General features: G+C 51.0%; 2 protein-coding genes across 9 annotated transcripts in view; one reads left to right on the top strand and one right to left on the bottom strand.

Annotated features, from left to right (window-relative positions):
* The window catches only part of LOC134412125 (protein S100-A13-like), a 344998-nt gene that overhangs the window by 17929 nt on the left and 302386 nt on the right, over positions 1–24683 (bottom strand). The window lies entirely within an intron of this gene.
* Positions 1–24683, top strand: part of TPM3 (tropomyosin 3) — a 55430-nt gene that overhangs the window by 7583 nt on the left and 23164 nt on the right. For 4 of the 8 annotated variants that reach the window (XM_063145916.1, XM_063145918.1, XM_063145917.1 and 1 more), the window contains exons 3-4: positions 23495–23628; positions 23867–23984. In XM_063145916.1, the coding sequence (XP_063001986.1) occupies positions 23495–23628; positions 23867–23984 (252 nt within the window). Of the gene's footprint in view, positions 1–8903; positions 9075–23494; positions 23629–23866; positions 23985–24683 lie in introns of those variants that run through there. The other 4 variants (XM_063145922.1, XM_063145921.1, XM_063145920.1 and 1 more) reach the window with 4 other exon arrangements.

The raw sequence follows: 24683 nt of genomic DNA, 5'->3' as shown, positions 1-24683 counted from the left end.
CCAGCTTTGATTCCTGGCATCTCCTGTACCACCATCAGGTAAGCAGCAGTGGTACAAGACTACTGCCTGTCACAGTGCTTGTCACTGGGCTAGATGGGTCTAACTCAGTGTACAAGGCAGCTTCTGAAGTTCAGTCAGCTACATAGCTCAGTGGTAAAGGTCCCAGGTTCAATTCCAGGCATCTCCTTGGAGAGCCACGGCCGTCAGCGTGGACAATATTGACCTTGTTTTCTGTGTAAATGCATTTTATTTATTTCAAAACAAAGATCAGCTTGGTGCCCTCCAGGTATTTTGGACTACAACTTCCATAATCCTTGACTATTGGCCGTGCTGGCTGGGGCTGATAGTTGTTGTTCTGGACGTCAGATGTTTTGTTCGGAAGGGCATCAGGTTGGGGAAGGTTGAGCCAGATGGACCAAACCTCTGACTCGTTATAAAGGCAGTTTCCTACATTCCTATTTCATTCAGCCCATTATTCAGAACCATGAGGACTGGAATCTTAGTATTTTGTTTGTTTTAGGAGAACGGCTATAATTCAGTAGAGCACATGCACTGCATGCCGAAAGTCCCCAGTTTCAGTTCCCAACATGGCCAGTGGTTAGGAATGCCGGGGGCTGAAGTCCAAAAAGCACAGAGATATTGAGATCTTCTTTTCTGACTTGAAAGAGTAAGTAGCGTCCTATATTCATATAAATAGAATTTGAGCAGAAACTGTAGCTTAACCTCCGCCTCCCCACAAAAAGAGCTTGTTGAAGTCAGCAAGGGTTTTCCTTAAAAAGAAGATCATCTCGTACGCAACATAATTGGAAACCCGGGACGGATCTGGTGCTGAAGGAAACTCTGAGTCACTTGTGCCTTGGCGTTTAGGAAGGAGTGACATCCAAAATTTGGGAAGATTGACAGCCCGGCGTTCGGGCTAAGTGGAAACCCACGCGGCCCTGTCCGCAGATGCCCGAGGCTGTGCAGTCAAGGCATGTCGTGGCCGGATCCTGCATGCTGGGCCGACCCTCTGTCGTATCGCTGGCGGCAGACTCTTGGCAAACAGGCACGTTGAGTTTCTCCTGCCGTGATGGCTGCCCCATCCGTCAAGCGCCTAAGGGCTGTCAGCGCCTCTTGCAGCTGCCACCTGGCATTCGGAGGGGATTATCTGTACAGATATATCGCCCAAAAACATTTGACGGACAGACCGGCTTTCGCCAGCTCCTCGCGCCCCTCCTTTCCCCTTCCAGATTCTGTTTGATGGTGGCGGGGTTGCGTGCCAAGGTACGGGGCGACCTTTGGATGTCGTTGGCCCTTGGCCTGCTCAGCTAGCCTTTTGAGATAGCCAGGATTTTGGCCACAGCAAAAATCCTGGCTATCTCCAGGAGGATCAAAATCAGGCATTAGCTTCTGCCCAGAGCCAGGATGCCCAGCATCCAAGGGCAGCTGCCAGCACCCCAGTGCCCTGTTTATATTTATTTCTTTTTCTTTTTTTGCCCCAGGGCTCTCAGCAGCACCAGGCAGCTGGGTGTAGGCACCATTTTTTTATTAAGAACATAAGAACTTCAGAAGGGTCCTGCTGGATCAGACCAAGGGTCCAGCGAGTCCAGCTTCCTGTCCACACAGTGGCCAACTGGCTGCCCCCAGGAACCACTGGCCAACCAGCTTCCCCCACAACCTCTCCAACACAAAGTCACTCCAGGTCAGGAGTGCAGAGCCTCAGACTTGGGGGTCGCAATCTGCCCCTCTGGGGTTCCACAGAAGACCATGGCAGTAACAGCTTTGAGTTAAAATAGACCAGTATTGTGGCCCCCCAAGAGCTTCTTCAAAATGAAATTCCAGTGCATTGTGGGAAATTAAAATGGCAGCTAAACCATTCGAATTTCCCAGCCACCCAGCACTACTCAGGGCACTGCGGCTCACTGTCACTGACACCAAGTAAGCCCACCAGGGTCCACTGATAGAGCAGAGGGCCCACCAGAAGGACCTTTCCCTGGGCCCCCCTTGAACCTGGTCCCAACCCTAAAAAAAACCCATCTTCCCAGCAGGGCTGGCCTTCCCATGAGCCACAGTGAGCCATGTGGCTCAGGCAGTGTATCGGAAGGGCAGCAGACTGCACACTTCTCTCTACCAACCACCTCTCACTGGGCTGCCCCCCGCCACGATGTCTCCCAGCTACTGGTGGGGCTCCTGCTGCCCACCCATGCCTTGCTCTGTGGGGTCCTTTCTCAGAACAATGCTTAGTGGGAAAGGTGCCCAGGAGACCGCCCGAACTGCCGTCGCTTTGCTGTAACAGCGGCAAAAACTGTTTGCAGCTGCCTTTGCCAGCAGGGCTGGCTGGGACCTATATACTCCAGTAGATCCGGAGGACACCAGATTGGGGAAGGCTGAAGTGTTTTTAAACCTAAAACGAGAAGCGCCAGGGGGTGGAAGAAGAAAAGGCAGGGTTGGGGAGTCTCTCTGCCTTCGGCCCTGCTCCCCACCACCCATTTCACTTTGCATGGAGAACCCTCAACGGCCAGGAACAGCGCGAGATAATTCTCCGCTTTCATGTCTGGCTTCTTCCGGCGTCAGCCCTATCTCCGTTCCAAAGGCCAGCTTGGAACCGTGTGGACAAGGAACAGCTGGGGAGTGCTTAAATCTTGCCGGAGTTGCCGAGAAAGATTTCTAGGGGCTCAAAACATGGGGCTCTGGGTGTCATGGCAAACTCCCTCAGACCAGTGATTGCAGAGAACTGCAAATAGGTAATGTTTGTAGAAAGAATGATGCAAGATAAGAGAACACAGTTTGCACCATATCTACAGGAAATAGGGTTGGGTGTGAACAGTGAAGGGCGTTTTAATTCAAATCTAATTCAGAGTTGTGTGGGGGGAGTGGGGGGAGCAAAGTCCTCAGATTTTTTTTTTTAAGTGGGAAACGCTGCTGGGGTGTGAACTCCACAGGCAAGCCTGCTCTGTTAATCCATGGATTTACCACTGCAGTAGTCTATTAGTAGTAGTAGTAGTAGTAGTAGTAGTATCCTGCCTTTTGCCCAATACTGGGCCTCAAGGCAGTATTACAAAGCTTAAAACATACATTTTAAAACATAGGAAAAGAAATGTAAAAAAAAAAGTTTAAAATACACAACAAAATTATAAGTCATTAACATAGATGGCAGACCAAATTACTCTCCAAAGGCCTGCTGGAACAAACAAGTTTTAGCCTGCTTCCGAATGCCCATCAAGGAGGGAGCCAGCCTAGCTTCCCTGGGAAGAGAGTTCCAAAGCACCGGAGCAGCCACTGAGAAGGCCCTGTCCCATGTTCCCAAGCGCGCTTGTGAAGATGGTGGGATTAAAAGAAGGGCTTCTCCAGAAGATCTTAAAGCACGGGCAGGCTCATAAGGAAGAATATGGTCTTTCAGATCACCTGGACCCGAGTAATATAGTAGTTAGAGCAAGGATGGGGAACCACTTTCACTCCGAGGTCCGGATTCCATTTCACAGATGCTCGGGGGGGGGGGATTCCAGTAGTGGGTGGGACTGAAAGCAAAGTGGGCGGGGCCAAAGGAAAAAAGGGCAGCAACAACAAAAACCAGCATATTGTGGTTTAAAGTTCTTTATTGCCAGGAATTAAGCCTTAGGAGAGGCGTTTCCACCTTTTATAAGGCAGGAAAACGCACCAAAGCTGGGAACGTGATGGATAAAGTGGTGGGGTGAGAAGACTTAGAGGGAAGTTGGGATATAAATGTAATAAATAAATACACGTCCTTTTTGTAAACGAGGTCATACAGACAAAGGCCTCTTGATCAATCTAAGAGAACTTGGGACTTTCATGGGGTAGGACGTGATCCCTGACAGAGGCAGGGCTCAGGCTGCTATTTCCCTAGGCATGTAAGTCAGTAACTTCATTTATTTTAATGAGAATACCCCCCTCAGATTGTTTTATTGCTCCTTCATTCAGCTCGGGGGCAGGATTTCTAGGCGTGGCTACTTTTCAGCAGTGCAATGAGGTCATTTTGGACTCTGGACTTAAAAGGAGGGCCACCTCGTTAGAAGGTAATGTACTTAATTAATTCAAAACGTGGCAAGCTGGCCCTGCATCGTTTAGTGGCCCCTTCTGATCATTCTCCTCTGAGGGGCCCCGGGACCTTTGCCACCCCCTCAAGTCCTGCCCTAACGGAACCAACGCTACTTTTGCCTGTCGGAGATTACTTCCCCAACACCGGCCAGCAGAGGGGGCCAAAAAACACATTCCTCCTCTCGGCGGTTATTGAGGAAAATCAATCCCAGTTAACGGTACAGGAATTTCAATGCGGATCTGGGTTCGTTTTGGAGGTCTGTGCAATGCTGGCTGGCAAGGAGGAGGGAGAGCCCACGGGAAACCTTAGCTGCTGTCTTCTTGAGCCTTTCAGCCATCATTTAGATGCCGCTTTGCAGCTCCAGGAGGGCGAGAGTAATCTCAGAAGCCAGCTTGCATGCCAAGGAATGCCTCCCTCGCCGGTGCTAATTGTAAAGTCAGCCGAAGGATTGCTACGCTGACCGCTGGAAGAAATGAAATAAGGAGTGACAGATGCAAAAGGGCTTTGCGGGAGAGATTCAGCTAAGTCACTTCCTCCAAGCTGCTCCAGATGGCTGTTCCCCCGGCCCCCAATGGGCCAATTTACTCTTGTAGCGCTAAATCAGAAGTGCTAAATTGAAAGGAAGAAATGCCAGGACTACCCATGCTAATCCCTGAAGGCCCATGTTGGCTGTGGCTAAACTAATAATAATAATGATGATGATGATGATAAATATATATACACACACACAACACATAAAACAGAGACAACACACACAGAAACAACACACACACGCTCACACAATAAGCAGACCAAACACACAAACAACATAAACGCACGCATATGAAAATTCTGCATCAGTAACACAAATTGTGTGACAACAAAACCTGAATCCTGCGACTTGGCTACACTACAACAACGAAGCCAATTTGCACAGTTTCTCTTATTTTGCATAATTCTATAATTTTTTTTACTGATGTACATAGTTTCCGCAAGCCTCCTTTCGTTAGCTATGGGGAGGTTGCACGGTGCCCTGCCCTTCGATCTCCAGAAATCTCCCTCAGTAACTCCTACAAGTCGCTCCATTTCCAAGCGTATCTTCACAACAATGTGAACTAGTAACTTTCTCTTTTTTAAAAAAAGAAAGACGAGAACGCCAAACATGAAATCCAAGTTCCTCAGGAAGCTGCATAAACCTTGCTGCTGTTCATGGCCTTTTGCCGGCTTTTCTGCCACACCCACAGCCCCGTGGCATATGCAGAAACCAGGGAATACCCAGATTTTCCATTAGAACTTGCAGCACTCAGCAGCAAAGCTGGGAGAAAAGTGTAGATGCGCCCTGTCCTAGGGTGTCTCCCAAGTCGAGTCTTTCCCCTCTCCCACACTGGTGGCCTCCAAACATTCCGGACTACACTCCCCATTATCCCCAGCCATTTGAGCCTGCTGACTGGGGACGATGGGATTTGTTGCCCGACAACACCTGGGGACCCAAGGTTGGGAAAGGCATCGGATCGCCCAAGAAAATGGACGGCAGTCAATTCCGAGCAGACCAAAAAGAATACGCTGCATCACAGAACATGCAATTCATGCAATGGATGTTGTCTGGGGGCTTCCTGGAAGCATCCTTGTGGCCACTTCGGGCAACCATGGTAGATTCAATCCTGGGCTTCTCCAGGTGGTACTGGAAAAGATCCCCTCCCCACCCCACCCCTATCTGAAACCTTGGAGAGCTCCTGCCAACCAGAACAGACAATACTGAGGTGAGATGGACTAATGGTTTCGGCTTATTATTATTATTATTATTATTATTATTATTATTATTATTACATTTATATACCGCCCCATAGCCAAAGCTCTCTGGGTGGTTTACAAAAGTTAAAAGTATAAGGCAGCTTCCTGTTTAAATCAGCCCTTTCTTCAGAACCATAAGGACTAGAATCTTACTTTAGTTTTGGAGGAAGGTCTACAACCTGGCGGTAAAGCCTGCAGAAGGTCCCAGGTTCATTCTCCAGCATTTCCAGGGCAGGGTGGGGGTGGGAACCCTGGAGAACCACCGTGAGTCAGTGCAGAGAATATACTGAGCTACAATGGACTTCGTAAAGCTGCTCCCTACGTTTCTTCCCAGGATACAGGACTAGATAGACATTTGGTCTTATCCAGCAGAGCTCTCCCTGAGTTGTCATAAGCAATTTCCCTCTGATGTTCAATATATTGAGTTTAAAATGGGAGACTAATCCAACTGGAGTTACCTTTGGGTTTTTACTCCCTGTTTTCTCATGCAAGCAGGGCCAGCCCTACCAGGAGACACAGTGAAGCAGCTGCTTCAGGTGGCAGTCGCTGAGAGGCAGCAGTGGCAGCCCCATAACTGTTCCCCTTGAGTCCACCGGGCATGTGCCATCCGGCCTATCCTGCACCCCATAAACTAGGCTGCTGGCCTTGGCCATGGTGGAGGAGCCCAGTGTTGAAGTAAGATTCAAATGCCTATCCAGTCGGCTTCTCTGTGTGTAACGGGGGGCGGGGTTTGCCATCTCATCCTTTGCCTCGCGCACCAAAGTATCTTCAACCAGCTCTGAACACAGACATTTCAAACCAGCTCTGCTTTCCCTCTTTGGTGAGCCGGAAAATATCCTTTTGACTTTGTACTCAGGAAAGGACTGCCGAGGTCGATAAGGGCGCTCTCTCCAACTATTGATAAGGCCCCGCTCCCTAACTATTTCGACGCTTCCCTCCCCCCCTCCCCCAAGAGAAAGGGAAAATGCTGTAGCTGGATCTTCCAGAGGCAAACGTCTTTTAATGCCAAAGAAATAAATGCTGCCAGCTGAATGTGAATAACGCAGCTGTAGCTCCAGCAGCAAGCCATCAGGAAACGGGATTCTCAGATCTTCCGCTGATCAGGGAAAGGGGCGGGGGATGGGCAGGCCCGCAAGAGGGATATGTGTGCATGGGACTGTGTGTGTGTGTCCGCGTGTCCGTGCAAAAACCAAGACCTCACTGGAATGGAATGTTTCCCAACCCTGCTCCTTCCCCCAGCAAAAGCCCCAGATGCTGTTCTGCAGAGGTTAATTCTAGTTCTCATGCCCATATATGTACCTCGTTGTTCTCCTAGCCTTCACGCCTGGGTTTCTCCCTTGTTGTTTTCCAGTAGTACATGCAACCTGCCAGCACACCAGGGGTGGGTGGGAAAGTATCGAAGACCCTGTAAGACCAAAGCATACAAGTTTTAGTGATTGTGCTTGGGAAGGGGTATGCTGGTTGAATTTGGGGCCACCTCCAGGTTTGAGGGGCAAAGTACCCCCTTGCCTTCATTGGCAACCCTCCCTTCCTGGTAAGCTCATGTGCTGTTAGCAGGCAGCAGTGCCTCGTGACTACTGCTAGCCACCCACCCTTTGGACGTCCCATAATGCCACAACGTTATGTTATGCCAGTAGGATACAAATATACTGGGACCCAATGGGGTCAGCCCATGAGGGGGAATGGTGGAAGATTCCAGACAGACAAAACGAAAGACACAGCGGCACAATGGGATTCACTGCCACACGACATTGCTGATGGACAACTCAGAAGGCTTTTAAAAGGGGATTAGAGAAATCTGTGGGCGATAAAGCTGTAAATAGCTACTAGTCCTCATGGCTACATGCTACCTCCAGGATCAGAGGCAGTATGTCTGTGTGCACCAGTTGCTGGGGGAAACTTTGAGACCAGGGTGGGTGGGGTGCTATTGCACTCACGTCTTGATTCCAAGAGGCATCATCTGTGTGCACTTGTATGTTACTATGGCTGCAATCCCAGTCTCATTCAAATCAGTGAAAACTTTCTTCCAGGTAAACCTACAATCGGCAGAACCCCAGTCTTTTATCCAGGTTTACTCAGAATCCCAGCCCCATGATGCTCCCTGACTCATTGCCAAGTAAGTTGCGCCTAGGTGTGGAGGCCGACCCTCTGCACATTTACTCAAAAGTAAGCCTGACTAGTGTTCGGTTGGGCTTCTGCATTAGTAGATGAGGCTTGGCACTAATGTTGTCTTGGAAGTAGACCCTGCTGGCTTCAATGAGGCTTCCTCAGAAGTAAGCACATATAGGCCACTTATTTACATGGACTTCTTTGGAAGTAAATCTTGCTTGAGATCAATGGATTCCTCACTAGCAAGGGTGCATCTTCTTTACAGCCTGGGTCTTGACTCGCATCATCTTGGAAGTAAAGACCACTGACTTCAGCAGGGCTTTCTCACTAGTAAGCGTGCCTTGGTCTGCAACCTTTTAAGAGCCCAATCCATGACACACATTTCTGCAGAACTGATTTCATTGGGGCTTCCTCACTATAAGCCAACACAGGTCCGCCTCATTGAAAGAGCTCTGTCCTTTCTGTGCATTTCCTTGGAAGTCAACCCGCTGGTTTCTATGGGGCTTCCTCCGTCGTTAGCAAGCACAGGGCTGCGTCCTTTTGAGAGCCTATTCCCCTTGGAAGTAAACCCACTGATTTCAATGGGGCTCCCTCCCTGGCAAGCCTGCAGCTTCTTTCTCTTGGCAGGCGCGTCTCACTGGGAAAGAAGCGAGCCCTCCCCCCGGGGATTTCAAAGGGGGCCTCCTTCTGCTATCGGCCCTCGCCGTGGCGTTGGTACCACGGACGTGCCCACGGGGCCAGCCCCAATGGGAGGACTTTCTGCCTCCAGCCCTTCAGTGGTGGGTGTGGCGGAGTGGAAGAGCAGAGGAGGATGCGGCGGCGGCGGCCTGCTCCGTTACCATGGCAACCCGCGGCTGGCGGTAGAGTAGAGGCCCGCCCTCGTCATCCGGGGCCTGCGCGCAACGTCAGCGGGCGGGGCGGGTTCCGGTATTTCAGGGCGGGGCGCGGGGGTTGTCGGGAGAGGAGGCGCGGACGGAGTAGGGAGCAGGCCAGGGCGTGTGAGCGAGCAAGGGAGGACTGAGAAGCCATGGCCGGGGCGACCACCATCGAGGCGGTGAAGCGCAAGATCCAGGTGCTGCAGCAGCACGCCGATGAGGCCGACGAGCGAGCCGAGAGGCTGCAGCGGGAGGCGGAGGCTGAGCGCCGCGCCCGGGAGCAGGTAGGCGGGGCAGGGAGGGGAAGGAGACGTTACTTCGGATGGCGATGCTCTGAAAATGGGGGTGGGGGCGTGGGGGAAGGAACGGGGATGTTGCTACCCAGAACCCCCTGCGGTGGACCACTCTCCCAGAATCCCCTGCTGTTGACCATAGTGGCTCTTAAGCTGGGAGGGAGGGGGGAAATGAGGTGCTGTTGCTGAGCGGAATCCTCTGTGGTTCGGCAGAGGGGTTCTCTCAAGCCTTGGGCTGAGGGGAGAAAAATGGGGTGTTGGTTCCCAGAATCCTTTGTGGTGCCCAAGTGATTCTGTGGATCTTGGGGCGGGGGGGTGGGCATGCTGCTACCCAGAATCCTTTGTGACTTGCTAAAGTGGCACTTGCAAGCGTTGGGTGGGTGGGGGAATGGATGGTGCTACCCAGAATCCTCTGTGGCTCCCCACCCCACATCCCCTGCAGTTGGCCGAGGAGTCTCTCCAAGGGCTCTGGTGGAATGGTTTTCTCCGGTCCTCCTGCCTAGATGGTGCCAGGCAGTGAGCATGGAACCCTTAACCAAATAAAGCATGAGAAGAGCTCTGCTGGGTCACACCTCACAGGGTCCCTCTGGTCCAGCTTTCTGCTTCCCATAGTGGCCCCAGCCAACTGCCTATGGGGAGCCCCATAAGTGAAGGGTGAATGTGATTCTCCCCCTTACTTGCCCTCTTAATCCCCTTGGCTACTGGCGTTTCAGAGTCCTTTGAACCTGGGAGGTTTAGTTCTCGTGGCTGTTAGCCATGCTAGTTAAGAAGAATGCTGCTGCGTTGACGAGGGGTGCAAGGGATGGCCAGCCGCGTGGCTCATCTTTAGCATTTGGTGCTCAAGGGGGCTTTCGAAGGGCCTGTTCTGAGCTGTCATTATTAACGGAAAGGGAGCCTAGCTGGATCAGACCCGGTCCAGTGTCCTGTTTCCCTCAGCAGTCTTGGGCAGATTCCTTTGGGACGCCCACAAACAGGGCCTGGCGGCAACTGCTCTCCCCTATTTGTTCCTGGCAGCATCTGATATACATGAGAGATCCTGCCTCCTTAACATGGCGGGGCTGTTTAGCTGCCGGCGTACACCCGGCTTCAGATCAGTGATCCGGATGAAATGATCTGGAATTAACTGCTGCTACTGCTTCCTGGGCCAATACTCAACAGTTGAAGGCATGTTTTAAAACTTGGCAGTTCGCTTGCACAGAGAAGCGGTGGCGGTGGGAACGCCTCCATCCTTTGTCCTTCCTCCGGAGACATGGGATGGGGTAGCATAATGCAGGAAGAACTAGCTTCCATACAGGGTCCATGTAGTTCACTGTCCTGTTTCCGACCGTGAATAGCCGGTTGGGTCCCAAGCAGGCTGTCCTTTCCTGTTTCTCCCAGGTTCTCTGGATGTGAACATACAAACTAATAGCTCCTTGATAAAGGGATCTTCCTCCATGAATGTGTCTGATCTTAACCCCCTTCTTAAAAAGCTAGGTTGTAGTAGCTGTTAGATCTTCCAGTAGTGAATTACATAAATTTATTGTATGTGTGTGAAGATCAGAGCTTGAGTAGGATCCCTTGAACTCACAGAAGGTCCTGGTTTCAGTCCCTGGTGTCACCACTTAAAAAGGATCAGGTTGTGGGTGGTGAGAAGAGTCCCTCTTTCTCCCTCTCTCTTTTTGCCTGAGGCCATGGAAAGCCATTGCAAGTTGGAGCAGATGTCCCTAGGCTCCATATAAGGCAGAGATGCTGGAACGTGGGCATATGTCATTAATTGAGCAGGGGATGGGGACTCAAGTTGGGAAAGGGATAGGATGTTTTAACCCTAACGTGGCTGGAGACGGGGGAAACAGAAATGGAAGGATGTTGCTAGGGTTGCCGTGCGGTTGGCGGCTTGTGGGAACTGGAGGTGAAAGGAGCTGTGGCTAAGCTAGAGAGGGGCTTCCTCTTGGTATGATTTGGGTGGGGGTGGCGGCGGGATGTAATCCTCAGGGTAGCTCTTCCTTTGTGTCCTCTTAGTGACGGTGGCCTGAGAGCTTTTTTAAAAAAACACTTCAAAAGGGCGTTTCCCGGAAAGCCAGCTCAGAGAGGGTTCTGGCTGGTGACTTGTGGCTCTCCTGCCGCCTGTTCAGGAAAGGAAGTGGCGGTTTGGGGCCGCAGGAGAGGCTCTGCCCACTGAAGAGGGGTGGAGTCACAGAGTCGCCTTTCCCGCTCTGCTTGAAGGGGCTGGGCTGGGAGGAAGCTGGCCAGCCTGCCGGCTTCTGCAGTGGAGAGTGTGGCAACTTCTCTCCCTGCCCCCACTTCGTTATGAAGAGTTCCAGTTGCAGATCTCCTGCAGTTGAATGTTGCCAGGGAACATGGGCCGGAGGTGCTGTTGTACTCATGTCCTGCTTGTGGGTTTCCTGTGCTGGGCTGGGTGGACTCTTGATCTGTTCCATCAGGACTGTTCTATGTTCTCACAAATGGTTAGGGATCCGTTAGCTTTCCCTCTGCTGAGGATCTTGCCTTTGCTACTGCCCTAAAGAGGCTGCATACTTGGCCTGAAGGCCATCTTGAATCTCTTGAGGGTGTCAAGAAAGCTCAGTGAGAGCTACTGGTTGGCCTTCTGCAGTATAACTTACAATGTAGATCAAGCTAAGTACTGCCAGCATAGCTTCGCTTCGTAAGTCTGGGAGCCTTGGTTTTGGTTTTATCCAGAGATAGTGCTTTGATCGATTGATGGGGCAGCAAATTGCCAGGCTAGCTTTATCTGGGCTTCTCCTGACTCTGGTGCTGCTGTTATTTGGGGAACTGCCTTTTGCGTAGTTAGAGTAGCACCTGGTTATCTTCCTCCGGCAGTGCTAGAACTTCAAGGTGGTGTTTTGCTCTGTCCTTGGGCTGTATACTAGGTGTGTATCGCAAGTGCCTTCTTCTTCTTCTGCAGCCCTGGCTTTAATTACCTGCTTGCCCGCCCTCTTTATCACAAGCAATTTTTTTTTCATGCCAGTGACCTCCGGTCAGGTTTGCTTGGCAGTGTAAATAATATTTTGTGGAAGGCAACTTCTGCCAACATGGGAGGAACAAGGCGATGCATAGGAAGCTTGAACTTCATCCCTCTAAAGCTAGAAATTGCCCTTTTTGGCTCCGTAGGCATTGCTGGTTTATCTTTAAAACCTTGAGAGCTAGAAACTTGCACTTTTAAAACAATTGGAGGCATTTCTTGGGATATGGGATGGGGCAGAATCCAGGGCATACCCATGTAGCCCTGGTGTAATTGCACAAATGTAGCAATGCACATGACCCTGCCTTGGAAGCAACATCTTTAGGGTGCAATCCTGTGTATGGTTAGAAAGGAGAAAACCCTCCTCTCTCGCCTTTCTGAACCTCACAAACTAAGCATCCTTGTCACTCTTCGCAGTGCCGGTGGAAGCTAGAAACTTGCTTCTTTTATTTTAAATGGAGGCTGAAACTCCCTGGGATATTGAACACTGCCAATTGTCAGTCAGCGTTGCTTGGCATAGAATAAATACAGAGTAGGCAGACTTCAAATGTCGGGAAGAGTTGATGTCTAAGGGATAACTCATACTTTTTGGATGCGTCCTTGCTGAGAGTCCCGTAAAAACTCTGTTACGGTGCTTATGAATTGCCTGGACACTGACTGGCTCTAAATCAGCCTTTATCTGCAGGCTCCATTTCAGCTGAATGAAACCAATTCCCAGCACTGCTTTGAAGAACGGAAGACAACCAAGAGACACCCCAGCTGTTGGGTTTTGCTGCTGCCATTTGCTAGAATGCATAGTAATAAGGCCCAAACGTTGTTGGTACAGAGCTTGAAATACAAGTACCACTGAACAAAAGATGTAGTAATGCCGGGAGCAAACAGCAGGAGGTACCTTCCCATCTTGTTCTACTTCCAAGCCTGCCCGTCTTCTGCTAAAGCTGCCCTCCAAGTGTAAAACTTTAAAAGTTAAAATTGCCTTATTAAAACCAAAAGAAGTTACAAAAAGAAGGGAAAGCCTGTGTGAAAAGGTATGTTTTCAGGAGGCGTTTAAAGGACGTTCCATTTTCCACTTCCCGAACTGCACGAGGGAGGGTTTTCCTGATAATGGGTGCCTCTACAGAGAAGGCCCGTTTATTGCTAATGTTTATTGCATAATGTATGTTTTAGTGTTTTATAATATATTTGCCGTTCACCACGCTGAAATATTCTGAATGGAAGGAGATATGTAATAGGGACAGACAAATCGGTCAGATTTGGCTTTCTTCTTGATTCAAATTTCTTGAATCTTATTTTGGTCCTGTTTATGGAGAGCTCTTAACAGTAAATCAAACTGAACAGACTACTCATCTATACCTAGTATGCATATATTCTAAGTCAGGGAGAACTTCCATTTCGGAGAAACTCTCAAGCTGTGTCCCAGTGTGGGTGGAGCTTAGGCAAAAGGGGTGGTACCAAAATACCAAAAACAGCAACATATTTTAGTTTAAAGCTCTTGCTGGCACTAGCTATGCATTAGAACAGGCCTTTTGGAATGTGGGGTGGAGGGGAAATGCACAAAAGCTGGAAACTGCCAACCGATTGGTGGTCTAGGGGAAGGGGGTGGGGCCATCTGGGGACTATAGGAGGGCCGCATTTGGCCACTGGGTCTAAGGTTCTGCACCTCTGTTTCAAGTAAATAAGCAGCAGACTGGCTTACTTATTTATTAAAACATTCGTATCCCATCCTATTATCACTGGGATCTCAGGACATGAGAGCGACAGGCCCTTTGTCTGAAACAGAAGAGGTTGTTCTTTAGTAACTGAGCTGCAGTCCTATACACACTTCCCTGGAAGTAAATCCTACTGATTGCATTTGTGAGTAAATGTAACTAGAATTGCATTTGTCTTGCATTGGGAAGGTTGCCAGTTGGTGTCCCAGAGAAGAACTGTATAGTGCCAACTACCCGGGGCAGCAGCTGTGCCTTCTCCTTTCTGTCCCCATGCCCTTTTCACTATTCCCTCTCTTCAAACCTATGTATGGTATACAGTTGGGAAGTGTGACAAAAAGGACCATAGAGGAAAACAGTGGGGAAAGCCACAAATCTCCTGGTTGCCTTCTGGCAACTTGTCCATGTGATACCCCATTCATCAACTCTATCCCTTTAGGCCAGCTTTCCACCTCCCATCCACCTTGGTGGGAGTCCAGGTGTGGTAGAAGACACACCCAGAGTGTACCCATGCAGGGGGATGCTCCTTCAAGCCTAGTGATCCAGAGTGTAGGAAACGCAAGCGGTTGCTAAACAAACCAGCCTAGATTAACTTGGTGAGGCTTAATTCTCTCCCGCCCTCCCGAGAAGGCTTTTTGACCTCTGAGCTCTTGACTTGCTGGCACAGAAGTCCTTCTGTTCTCCGCTTGTGTTCCCGTTGGTACTGTAGCAAAAGGGATAAGGGTTGATTCCCTGCCCCAAAGTAGCTTTAAGCCACTTGGCACACGTCTCGTGAACAGTGGCAAAACCCCCTAAATTGGATAGCCAATGCATATAATCCTTCTCTTCTCTCCATCCCCCCCACCCCTCGCAATCCCCGGCTTTCTAGTCCAGGATAGGAAGAGCTCTCTGCCTTGCTGGGAAAATAACTTATCAGCAGGCCTTTAGCCAAGAGCGAAGATTTATAGCCGTCTCGCCGTCATCTGAACAAGGGAGACAGCTAGTCTAGGGAAGGAGGCGATTTGTCGATCCCCTGGCATCCCTTCCCCCCCTTCCTCTACTCTTTCTTTCAAGCTTGGTGAGAGCGGTCTGGTTGTAAACAGGCCCGGTTGGTAAGAGAGACACTTAGCTTTAGTGATGGGGGCCTGGCTCGGAAGAGGGTGGTGATTTGGTTGGGGAACGCAAATCCCCACCTGTCTGGGATGGTCTCGTGTGTAAGGCTGCCCTGCAGGAACCGAGTCACTGGGGGCTCCCCTTACAGCATTGGCCAGCCACAGTTAAGAGTTCTGATAGATTGGGCTAAAGGTCCATCTAGTCCATGATCCTGCACCCTGCGGGAGCTGCACATTTGCCTCTGGGAAGCCCGCAGGCGGGCCATGAGGGCAGCAGCTCCGAAAGGATATGGGAGAGTTGTGGGGGGGGAGTGCAGAAAAGGGCAACTAAAATTATCCGGAGGCTGGAACAATGCCCCTATGGGGAAAGGCTCCAACATATGGGGCTGTTTAGCTGGGCAAAAAGACAAGGGGGGGGGGAGATGTGATCGAGGTGTACGAAATAATGCCTGGTGTGGAGGAAGTGGAGAGGGAGGCCTTTTCCCTCCATCTCTCCTGTACTTAGAACCCAGTGGGCAGATGAAAAGAAGGACTTCTTCACACAGCACAGAGCTAAGCTATGGAATTCTCTACCAGAAGACGTAGCGGTTAAAGTGTTGACTCCCGAGACCTGGCTTCTAGTCTCCACTCAGCCATCAAACTCACTGGGTGACTTTGGGTCAGTCACTGACTCTCATCAGCTTAACCTACCTCACAGGGTGGTTGTGAGGATAAAATAGAGAGAAGGTGGACTATGTAAGCTGCCTTGAGTTCCTTGTAGGAGGGGGGAAGGCGGAATATAAATAATAATAGTAATAATAATTGGATGGCTTTAAAAGGGAGTTAGATAAATTCCTGAAGGCTCCCAATGGCTGCTAGTTCTGATGGCTGTATGCTATCCCCGGCGTCAGTGGTCTAGAACAGCATTGCTCCATCATGATGCCCTCTGGGTATTTTGGACTACGACTTCCAGCATTCTTGGTCATGCTGGCTGGGGCTGCTGGGAGTCCAAAACATCTGGAGGGCACCAGGTTCTGGGAAGTCTGGTGTGGAGGAGCTGCGTCGTTCCAGAAGGAAGCAGCTGGGTTTGGAGAGTAGAGGGGACAACGTCCCTTGTAAGAGGGTGGGGGCACCCAAAAGCTTCCTTTGGCTCCCAGGTTGCCCATGTGGCATCAAGCTGTTTCTGGCCTTTAGAAGTAGCCAAGCACTGGGGAGGCGTTTGGCCCGCGGCTCTAAAGGTGTGTCTGTCTACAATTGCAGCCCTGTTTAGGATCCAGCCCCAGGGTCTGGAGAAGTGTCCCTTATGAACCCCCCCCCCTTCCCATCTCTGGAGGGCTTGTGGGCCTGCACAGACTTGTGGCTTGCCTGCTTGTTGCAAGACTGGCTGAAGAGGCCTGAGGCGCCGGCCTCCATCAGCATGTCTGCCCTTCACTATCCATTGCCGATCAGGAGTGGGGGTGGCGCCTGCCAATGAGCAGAGCTTTGATTGTGCTGGAAATTGTGTAATAGCCAGGGCTTTGTGTGTTTTTAAGTTGTGGGTGGGATCTCTACTTGGGCGGCCAGAATTGTCCACCAAGAAACGATCCCTAACCCTAACCTGGATAAACTGAAGCATATCGTGCCAGAATGAGTCAGGTTTTGCTAGTCGTGCAGCATGCTCACGCCACACCCGTAACACTGAGCATCCTATTCGGCCTCCTCCTTGGCTTTGGAGGCTCCTGCAGTCATAACCTTTTTCGAGTGTATCTTTTGTGGTCCTAAGTGCTAGAAGCTGATGCGTGCATGCACACAAACATGGGACAAGAAGGGGGGCTGAGTTGTGCTCTAGATCTGCATTGTGCAGGATTGCTGCTCTTCCTGTGGGGTTGCAGTGTACGCACTGCTCCATATGGAGTCCCCATTTGGGAATTCTCATGACTTCAGGCTTTCCTTCTTTTCAGAGCAAGTTCCTAGTCCTCATGGCCTGAAAGTATCTGGTGGACACAGATAAACCTTACCCATGTGCCTGGGTCCAACTGCTGTAGAACTTTAGGTGCCTTCCGCTTTTACCTGAATGTGGTCTTGGCTCACTTGCATGCATTACTTGGGACGTATTCGCACAGAACAGTAAGCCAGAATTGTGGGGAATCGTGGCTTACAGACAAGCTGTGGGCTGGTACGTCCTGCCCGTTTGCTCCCCCTTGCTCAGGTGACTGCAAAACAAGTCAGGATTCGGAAGCTTAGTGCATCATCTGAATCAGGGTTCCTGGCTTGTTTCTCCCTTTAAATCCAGAATGGATAGCCAACTCTGGCTTGCGATTCTGGCTTGTAAAGGGAGCAACAAGTTCAAGCCGGGGATCCTGGGAGCACAACTCTGCTTGTAAGCAAGCTGCAATTTTGGCAGGGTGTGGCCCTCAGTGGGTTCTGGAGGAGTGGTCAGCTTCCCAACACTGGGAGTTGCTCATCCCTGAGCTAGTTGGACACTTGGACCGATCCAGCAGGGCTGACCTTAGCAGATAGAGCAACTGGAATCATTCTGTTAAGATAAGTTTCAGTTTGAACTGGCCCAGCCTACCTTGCAGGGTTGTTCTGATGGGCTACGGAGTTGTGATGTAAAGATGCCACGTTCAAGTGCGTTCGTCAACTCTGGCTTCCAGACCCCGGCGCACAATAGCACACTGAACCGTCTCCTTGGTTCTCTCCTGTTTTCATTTAGTTGGATGTTTTCTGCGGCTTGCTTTTGTCTGGGAGGTGGCAGGGAGTGGGGGAAGTCTTTTCTTGGTTCGACAATGGCATCCCCATTCGATAATAAAGAGCAAGCATCTCATGGTGGCCTGCGGCTTTGTGGTCTCTATGCAGCGAGTGAAGACTGAGCTCAGTGGAAATTGCCGTTGGGGCCTGGGAGTGGGGAAGAACTGGAGCAGAGGACGGTGGCACCGAAGTGGCCGCAGGGCCCTGAGTGAGGGTGACGCAGCTGGGTGTCTGCGACTGGCACCCTGGTACAAAAGTGCTTAGGCGAACTGTGGGGGCCCTGTTTGAACATCTGTGTGAGCTCAAGTTCCTCCATGACCTCAGCTCAAAGCTATGTGCACCAAAATGGAGGCTCCTTGTCTAGGATTGAGTTGTGGGTTTTCTCCTTCCCCCCCCCTTTTCTGTCTGCTTGGCTAGTGGCGTTTGTAGACACAGCCCAGCAATGTTAGTCACCTGGTCTTCCCTAGGAGTCCTCCTAGGACCATGTGAAGACAAACACCCATCAATAAACACAGGAAGATCAACAAGGTGGCCGTCCGGCACATGCACACATGGGAGCAAATTCCATTGAACAAAGCGGGACTTGCTCCTAGGGACGGGTGAGAAATGAGCTCTGTGAAATTCTTTTCGTATGAATTTACCCAATTCCCATCTCCGGAGTCTTTCAGCAACCTGAGATAGACGGGCATTCCAAAAAAATCCATGTTTTTTGCAAGCTATGCAGCTCATCTGGAGGGTGGGGTATGTGCGTTTTGGGGGACGTGTGCACAAAATGTGTACACTTGAGAAGGGCACTCAACTGCATTGTAACAATGTACTCTGGAAGGGGGGATGCATAGGCTTAAAATGTGTGCAAAAATGTGTACGTTAATGCATACATTAGGAAAAATGCACACAATATTCCTGTACATATTTTTTTAATTGCAAGCTTATGTGGAAACAGGGAGGCATGAAATTGGCCTAAAAAGAGGTGCCCAGCCATCCAGACTGAAACTGACAGATCTGTTCTGACTGAAATTGACCAATACTGCCAGTAAAACATTCAGGATTCTTGCTCTAAGGACTATAGAGAGAATTTGTTTTGTTGATTGCTGCGTTGATAGTTCTCTGTTGCTTCTCTGTAACTTGTTACAAAACAGGGTATAAATAACAGAGCGGAGTCTGATATTCCAAAATAGGAAATGCTGTGATGTGAAGCAGCCATTCTAATACAAGTTTACCGAGAACCTCCGAGGCAGCCTCTCTGCTGGTGGCCAACTTGTGCAAGGGTGCATTTGCCATCCTGGCTTCCATGCGCATCAGAGTTTCCTGCCCTTGGAGGCTGCCTGTTGCCTTTCTGTATGAGTCTCTGTTAAAGAGGCATGTCTAGAATCTCAGGGGTGAACTTGTGAATGCAGTTAGAAGGCCTACAAAAATCCTGCTCTTGCATGGATGGCAGGTCACCGGGAACCACATGGGAGGCCGCGGATCAAGCCCACACTTGCTTATCTTCAGCATTGCTACAGCTCTGAAGCCACAGGTAATTTGTGGCGCAATGCAGGCTAGCTATTGTTGCGCCATAAAACCTAAGTATACATACGTAGAGCATCCACCAGACCTTGGGGGTGAGCTCCTCTAAGGGAGGCTTAGCCTTGCTCCTTTCATATTCCTAAAAAGGAAACGTTTGTGTGGGGATGGGTGGGATGGAGTGGCTGTATAATATAAAGAGAGGGTGGGGGAGTCTTAATTACCAGAACTTTGCTAACCCACTGGTTTAGGTTTCTGTCTTGGTGATGTTGTGGTTTGTCGCCTACCTAAGCAATGCGTGGAAACGATTCCTTTATTCCGTGAACAGATTGCAAACTGCGATAGATACAGATAGACTAAAGCTACTAATCTCCACGAAGCCTCGCGACGGCCCTCCGAGGTCGGCGCAATGCTGAACGGAAGCAGCTCAGCCAGGGAGAGCTCCATGGCTCCCTCGTCGATTTGAACCTGGGTTTCCTTGTGACCCCTTGACCACGTTGGCTCGCCTCGGCCGGTGCGAGGAAGGGCAGATACAGCTCTCAGCGGGTTGATGGGGCTGTAGGACTCTGTGACGTGGGCGTCCGCCCAGTGCTCTTACCTTGAGTGCTCAGGCTGCCTTGGGTGGCAAATTGCGGGTGGGCAGGAGGTGCTCCGAGCGCCAAGGTAACCGTCTCCCCCTCCCCAGCTTTGCAAACAGAAGGCGGAGGGTGTTAGCTTGCTTCCTTTGTGCCGACAAGGGCTTGTTTGGAAATAAGGACTTCGCTTTTCCCCATGTTTGACTGAGGGCCTCCTTGACTGCTTAGGGCTCTTTCCACTCTTCGGCTTGGCCACTTGCTTGGCTTCAGGGCTGCCCTGGCCCCGTTCCCATGCCTGCCCGGCTGTGTGACATGTTTCCCTTCCCATCAAATGCTAATCTTAGAGTTTCCTTGCCAGCCTCTTGTCTGGATCCCTGGGGGCAGCGAGGGGCCTAGTCGTCACCAGGACGAGCCGGAGTGGGGAAGGAAGGTCACAGTTCCCGATGCTGGTAGCAGGAGAAGCTTAATGGGGAGACTCCCAGCCTTCCTGTGGAATTCGTATTGGGCAGCCCCAACTGATGGCTTCCAATATTGCGTTGAATGTACTTGCCGCTACCTGGTGTACCGGGCTTCTACTGCAGAGATCACAGGCGTTTGGGGTTCCGGTGAAGCTGAGACACTTCCTCTCCATTTGGCCAGCCTCCCAGATCTTTTGGACTCCTAACTCTGATCGCTATTGGCCATCAGGGGAGGGGAGCCGTCACCAAGCATGCCTTAAGCATTCAAGGCAGGGTGCGGCAGCATCCAGAGTGGAGTGGCATCGTTTCCTTGGCCCGCTGGACACATCTGGCACTTTCTAAACTTCCCCCCTGCCTTGTAATTTAGATCCCAAACAAGAGAGGCAGCAGCAACAGCCCCAAATGCAGTTCGTTTTGGGAGTATCTGGTTTCCATGCTGGGGGGTGGGGGGTAGAGAGGTTGTGTGGGCATCAAGGAAGAGCCCTTTCCCCCTGTAAATGTACTGCCGGGCGCTGTGGGCTTTCCGGGGGTGGGAGGAAGAGCAGAAGCAATGTGGCATCCTGGCTCAACAGTAGCTGCTTTCATTGCTCTTGACTTGTGCATCTTCCTCCTCCTTCTCAACTCTGTCCCAATAGCGGAGGGGTGGGGAGCCTTTTCAGCCTAAGGGCCAAATCCTATTCCGGAGGAGCTCTTGGGGGGCGGGGGCACGGAACGCTGGTGGGTGGGGTCAAACGTAAAAGGAGCCAAAAACCTAACAGCAGGCTTCAGCGTTAATCTGGTACTACCAGTCACTGAGCCTTAGGGGAGGCATTTCAACCTTTCAGAGTGGGAGGGGAACTGCACAAAGGCTGGGGAGCTACCAAAAGATAGGTGGTTGGGGAAAGGGTGTGGGGCCAGGGAAGGAGACAGGCCCATTGCCCCACCCCCACCTCCGGAGAGCTGGCGGTTCTGCACCTCCGTGTTCCCCCGAGAACTGGGGCCGTTCGACTGCTCACTCAGCCACGAAGTTCACTGGGTGACCTCGGGCCAGCCGCCATCTCTGAGGCTTACTCCGCAGGGATGTTGTGATAATAAAGTGTGGTTGCGGGAGGGGCACATAGGCTGGCTTTGAGGAAGTAAGTGGACCAGCCTGCTGCACATGAGGTTTGGCTAAGCCAGGGAAGTCCTTTCGCTGAGCAGGAATTAAATCCAGGCGGTGGCTAAATGGATGCTTGGGGTGCCCCCCTCCATTTTGGTGGCACATTCCAGGGGAGTTTTAGTTACTGCCCCTCCTATGGACAGACTTTCTGCATGGCAGGCAGAAGAGGGCCAATGAATTTGCAATGTGGGTACTCCAGAAAACCTAGAATCAGTTTATTAATTTTCCTCCTGTAAACTTCACTCGGAAATTCTCTGATGCCCTCCTAAATTGACTCACGGCTAGGTAGCACGTTGAACTGATTTAGTGAACCAAAACTAGAGGGTGGGAAATATGGGGTGTTAGTTTTACGTGCTGCATAAATACCTCCCAAGTTTTTTCCTATCTCCGAAGAACTCGGGAGGTGTATTCACTGTGATTTAAACATTGCATTCATTCAAAGCTGTATTGAGGGCCGTGACCAGTGTTTCAAGGGAAGTAAATGTTGAGGCGTAACGAGTCAATATCAGAGTTTTCCTAGATTTTAGTGGGGGTGGAGAGGGGAAAGAAATGAAGGCGATGAAAACTTAATATCTTACAATAACTTATTTTTCTTTTATTTAATGTACAGCGCTTTGTAACAAAGCACCATATAAGTAAATTTTACTTTTTAAAAAGTTATTATTAGCATGCCCAAATTAGCATGCTTCTTGGATGGTGTTTCTCCCAAAACATATTAATTATAACTTTGAAACTGGCCGAATGGAATGAGAATGTGTCCTGTTAATTGTTACCCATTTTATGAAGCAATGCTTTTTGCATAGGAGAAACAGTCTGTTCCACATCACTGCCCGTCGCACGTGTGTCTGTCACGGAACCCCTGTCCATAAGGGCCATGACATGGTTTTCCTCTTATGCTTCCATCCCTATTTCCCTCTTTGTGTCGCGTCTTTTTAGACGGACGGCTTGATGCAAGGACTGTCTTGTTTCTATTGATTTGTAAGCTGCGCTGGGAGCTCTTCCAGCTGGGGAGCAGGCTGTAAATACTGGAAGTAAATAAAGAATATATAAAGAACCTTCGCAGCCGCAAGCTATCGGACAGAGAAAATAAGAGTGATGAATTTCGCAGGACGGAAGTGCCGGGATTCGGGTTTATACGGGAAGGGCATTTTCGACCCTTCAGGCTCACCCTGTATCCCAGATGTTTGTGGATGCTGGGTAGCTGAATCCCTGTATTCACCCAGGATGGGAAAGGGACCATAGCTCAATGAGAGGAGAGCACGCTTTGCGGGCAGAGGGCCTTTCCAGTTCAAGGATCGTATGCCTGTCAAAGTCAGTCGATGGCACTAAGATAGATGGACAAATAGTCTGACCTGTATAAGGCAGCTTCTTGTGTGCCTAAGGCAGCTTTCCCTGGCTGGGAATTATGGGAGTTGTAGTCCAACACATCAGAGTTGGGGGCACCAAGTTGTCTTCAGTAGTGGTGTAATAGGACAGGGATGGGCATCAAGTAGCTCTCTAGATTTCTGGACTTCAACTCCCAGCATTCCTGACCTTTGGCCACACTGGCAGGGCCTTCTGGGAGTCTGAGTGCCAAGCCATCTGGAGACCTGCTTTCTGCCCATCCCTGTAATAGTCCTGTCCAATCTCACTTCTTCTCATGGGCTTCCTTACTCTTAGGTCAAGCAGGACTTTGCCCGTCTGCCACCTTTCCGTGAGGGGGGGTGTCATAGCCATGATCTTGCTTGCTGTCTGATGCCAGTGGGGGTTTTTTTTGTTCCTCCTGCCTGCAGTAATCGGGCTTGTGTAGGCACTGTAGTGGAGAGAGAACACTCTGTGCTTGGGCAGTCTATATTCTGCACCAAGAATGTCTGAATTCTGCAATCTTGACTTTTGAAGCGTGGCGCAGATGTGGTCTGTGCCTCTTTCGTGGTTCTTCCTAGGTTGCCTAATGATATTTTCTGCTGGTCCGGGAGAGGAGCGAGGAGCTATGCAGCTCCCAAGCTGTACCCCTTAAATTGGGGGCAGGCAACTCTGGTTTGGGTTCTAACTCCCACAATCCCTGATATTGGCGAGGTTGGCTGGGGTAGCAGGCACCAGCTAGCCTCTTGCTTCCCTAAAGAACTGCTTCTTAGAAACCAGAGAGGAGGCTATGAGATTTCCAGCAGCACTGAACTCGCCCTTTGCAGCACATCGCCATGAGGGCTAGAAACTTATGCTCATTTCCCCCCATTTCAGTGAAGCACTGTTCCCTGCCCGATACCACATAAGTATATTTTTCCCTCCCCAGGCTGAGGCAGAAGTGGCATCCCTGAACCGCCGCATCCAGCTGGTAGAGGAGGAGTTGGACCGGGCCCAGGAGCGCCTCGCGACAGCCTTGCAGAAGCTGGAGGAAGCCGAGAAGGCTGCGGACGAGAGTGAGAGGTGCGTGCGCTCGGCTTGTTTACGCTAACTGTGGGGCTCCGGAGCCCCAGCCCACGGGACCAACGGCCAGGGATCCTGGAAGTTGTGGTCCAAAGCGTCTCGGTATAAAATCAACGCCGCTGCTTTTGCCTTCGGACTCCCCTTGTAGCTCAGCTCCCACGAGCCCTTGGAGCTTGTGTGTGTGTGTTGATGATCCCATCTCTCTCTCTCTCTCTCTCTCTCTCTCTCTCCCGGGCAGGGGCATGAAGGTCATCGAGAACCGAGCTCTGAAAGATGAGGAGAAGATGGAGCTGCAAGAGATCCAACTCAAGGAGGCCAAGCACATTGCTGAAGAGGCCGACAGGAAGTACGAAGAGGTGAGGAGCCTGGTTTCTTCCACTCTCCTGTGTTCCTCGGCTTTGCGGAAAGCCCGTGGCTCGGCGAGAGAGCCCCTGCTTTGTCCGCAGAAGGTGCCCGGTTCAGTCCCTGGCATCTCCAGGTGGAGCTGAGACAGAAGGACTCCCTGGCGAGCCGCCGCATGTCAACGTAGACAATGCTGGGCACAGTGAGACGCTGGTCTGGCTCAGCTTCCCATGTCCACGTCCTAGCTTGGGCACTGGGCCTTCAGGCGCGCCTCTGGAGCGCATGGCTCAGGGCTCCTTTGAGGGTGAGGCCAGCTCCAGAGGGAGCCTTGCCTCAGGGTCACTTCAGCAGCCCTCAGTCCGAGCTTCCTGCCGACTTCCTGGATGCCTGAAGGAGGATGGGTGGATTCAGATAGTGGCATGGGCAGAAGGTCCTTCTCTGCAGGGTTTGGGTCGTCCGTTCCCAGAAGCCCCTGCTGCCAGGGCCAAGCGACAGGAGTGCTGGGAGTGGAAGACCAAACCAGGTGTCGATGGGCCTCCTGCCTACCTAGGGAATGGTGCCAGGCCTAAGGTTTGCTCGGCTAGGCCTTTCTGCCACCTGAAGGGTCCTTGGCAGCTGCTTGAATGTTCCTGGCACTGGCGGCAGGCTTGAGTGTACACACATGCTCTCCCTGCTCCCCCCCCCCGCCAATGCGCTGGCGGCCAGGGCGCTCC

The sequence above is a fragment of the Elgaria multicarinata genome, chromosome 21, assembly GCF_023053635.1.
Source record: "Elgaria multicarinata webbii isolate HBS135686 ecotype San Diego chromosome 21, rElgMul1.1.pri, whole genome shotgun sequence".
Classification (NCBI taxonomy): Eukaryota; Metazoa; Chordata; class Lepidosauria; order Squamata; family Anguidae; genus Elgaria; species Elgaria multicarinata.
This window is presented reverse-complemented; position numbering and strand designations above follow the sequence as displayed.